At 45.0% G+C, this 1,234-nt stretch overlaps 1 protein-coding gene across 1 annotated transcript; it reads left to right on the forward strand.

The window, feature by feature from the left end:
- Positions 1–666: 666 nt before the first annotated feature.
- On the forward strand, positions 667–1,136 carry Pmar_PMAR014058 (hypothetical protein; the record flags this gene model as incomplete). Its single annotated transcript, XM_002780080.1, has 2 exons — positions 667–784; positions 973–1,136. The coding sequence occupies 2 exons, from the start codon at positions 667–669 to the stop codon at positions 1,134–1,136; spliced, it is 282 nt and encodes a 93-aa protein (XP_002780126.1).
- Positions 1,137–1,234: the final 98 nt, after the last annotated feature.

A 1,234-nucleotide genomic window follows, 5' to 3' on the forward strand; every position in this document is an offset into this window, starting at 1 on the left:
TACGTATTCCAAAATATACTGTTTTCAATTCAGATCGACGGAGCGTTTGCGTCCCCATCAGCTGTTGTGGGCTTCCCTTACGGCGCTTCGGTCTATGGCCTCAAGACCATGTCGGGTATGTGTCGTTAAAGTGGAGGAAGGAGATGCTCAGGCGATGGAAGGCGGTGCTCCTTCGGGAGGATTGATGATGATCGATTAACGTAAATTGAGTTACTGTTCTCTAAGTTCTTTGGTTGGTCATTCGGAGGAGGTCGTCGGTCGGTAGTAATCCTGTGGGAGCGGATGGCGAATGTAGTGTTGGAGGAATATATGTTTGGTCTTCGCAGCTCACGAGTTTCCAAAACTACAGTAGGAAAATTCGCACACGAGTCGGGATATGTACCAACAGGAATTTTTGAAAATTCTATCGCTCTCTGGTTCGGAGATTGTTTGGTGATTCGTGCCCTTCTCCGCGTCGTTGGTAACTGTGTACTAGGCAGACTTGATTGATATGGCCGCCAGTGCGGGATGTTCGAGGTCGCACCAAGAAGTGGAAGAACATTTCCTTGTATTCAGAACATTGGGAAATGGAGCTTTTTGAAGAGCTCGAGAGAGGAAGGATCAGACCATCGGAAAAATCACTTTTACTATTATTAGTATATCCTGTTTACTCCGGTCAACATCTAAATGGCGAACAGTGTTGCTTCCCGAGCGGTGTTGGCTGCCAAGAACACAGTGATGGTTCGTGAGAGTATCGATAAGAAGGAGGACGAAGCCGTGAAGTATTGGAGTGAACGCAAGGAGAGTAAACAAATGTTGATCTAACTATAGTTGCCAATTGTCGGAATATGGATTACATATCTGGCATGTCGTTTAAGAATGAATTCCTCGAATAACGAGAGTTTGGCTTTGTATCACTTCCCGTTGAGATTTACTGCGGTACTGTTGAGATGACGAATAACTAGTGGGTTCGTCTTATTAGTTGTTATTTAGGCATCGAGAAGGAGATAGGTGACCTAAGCCGTCAAGCAGATGAGTATAGAAGAATGTTGGATGAGATTGACAAGAAAATCAGCCGCGGAATCGGACAGGGTTCCCAGGAGGCTGTTGTGGGAGAGAAACTCAACGTAGTAATGAATGCTACGGACGAGTTGTAGTAGATAATCGAAGTGGACTCCTGTCCTAATTCCTATGAACATCATATCTTATGAGTGAATTGTATATCCGATATAGTCTAGCTGGTTAGGATACCTGG

This window comes from Perkinsus marinus (genome assembly GCF_000006405.1).
Source record: "Perkinsus marinus ATCC 50983 genomic scaffold scf_1104296944474, whole genome shotgun sequence".
Classification (NCBI taxonomy): domain Eukaryota; phylum Perkinsozoa; order Perkinsida; family Perkinsidae; genus Perkinsus; species Perkinsus marinus.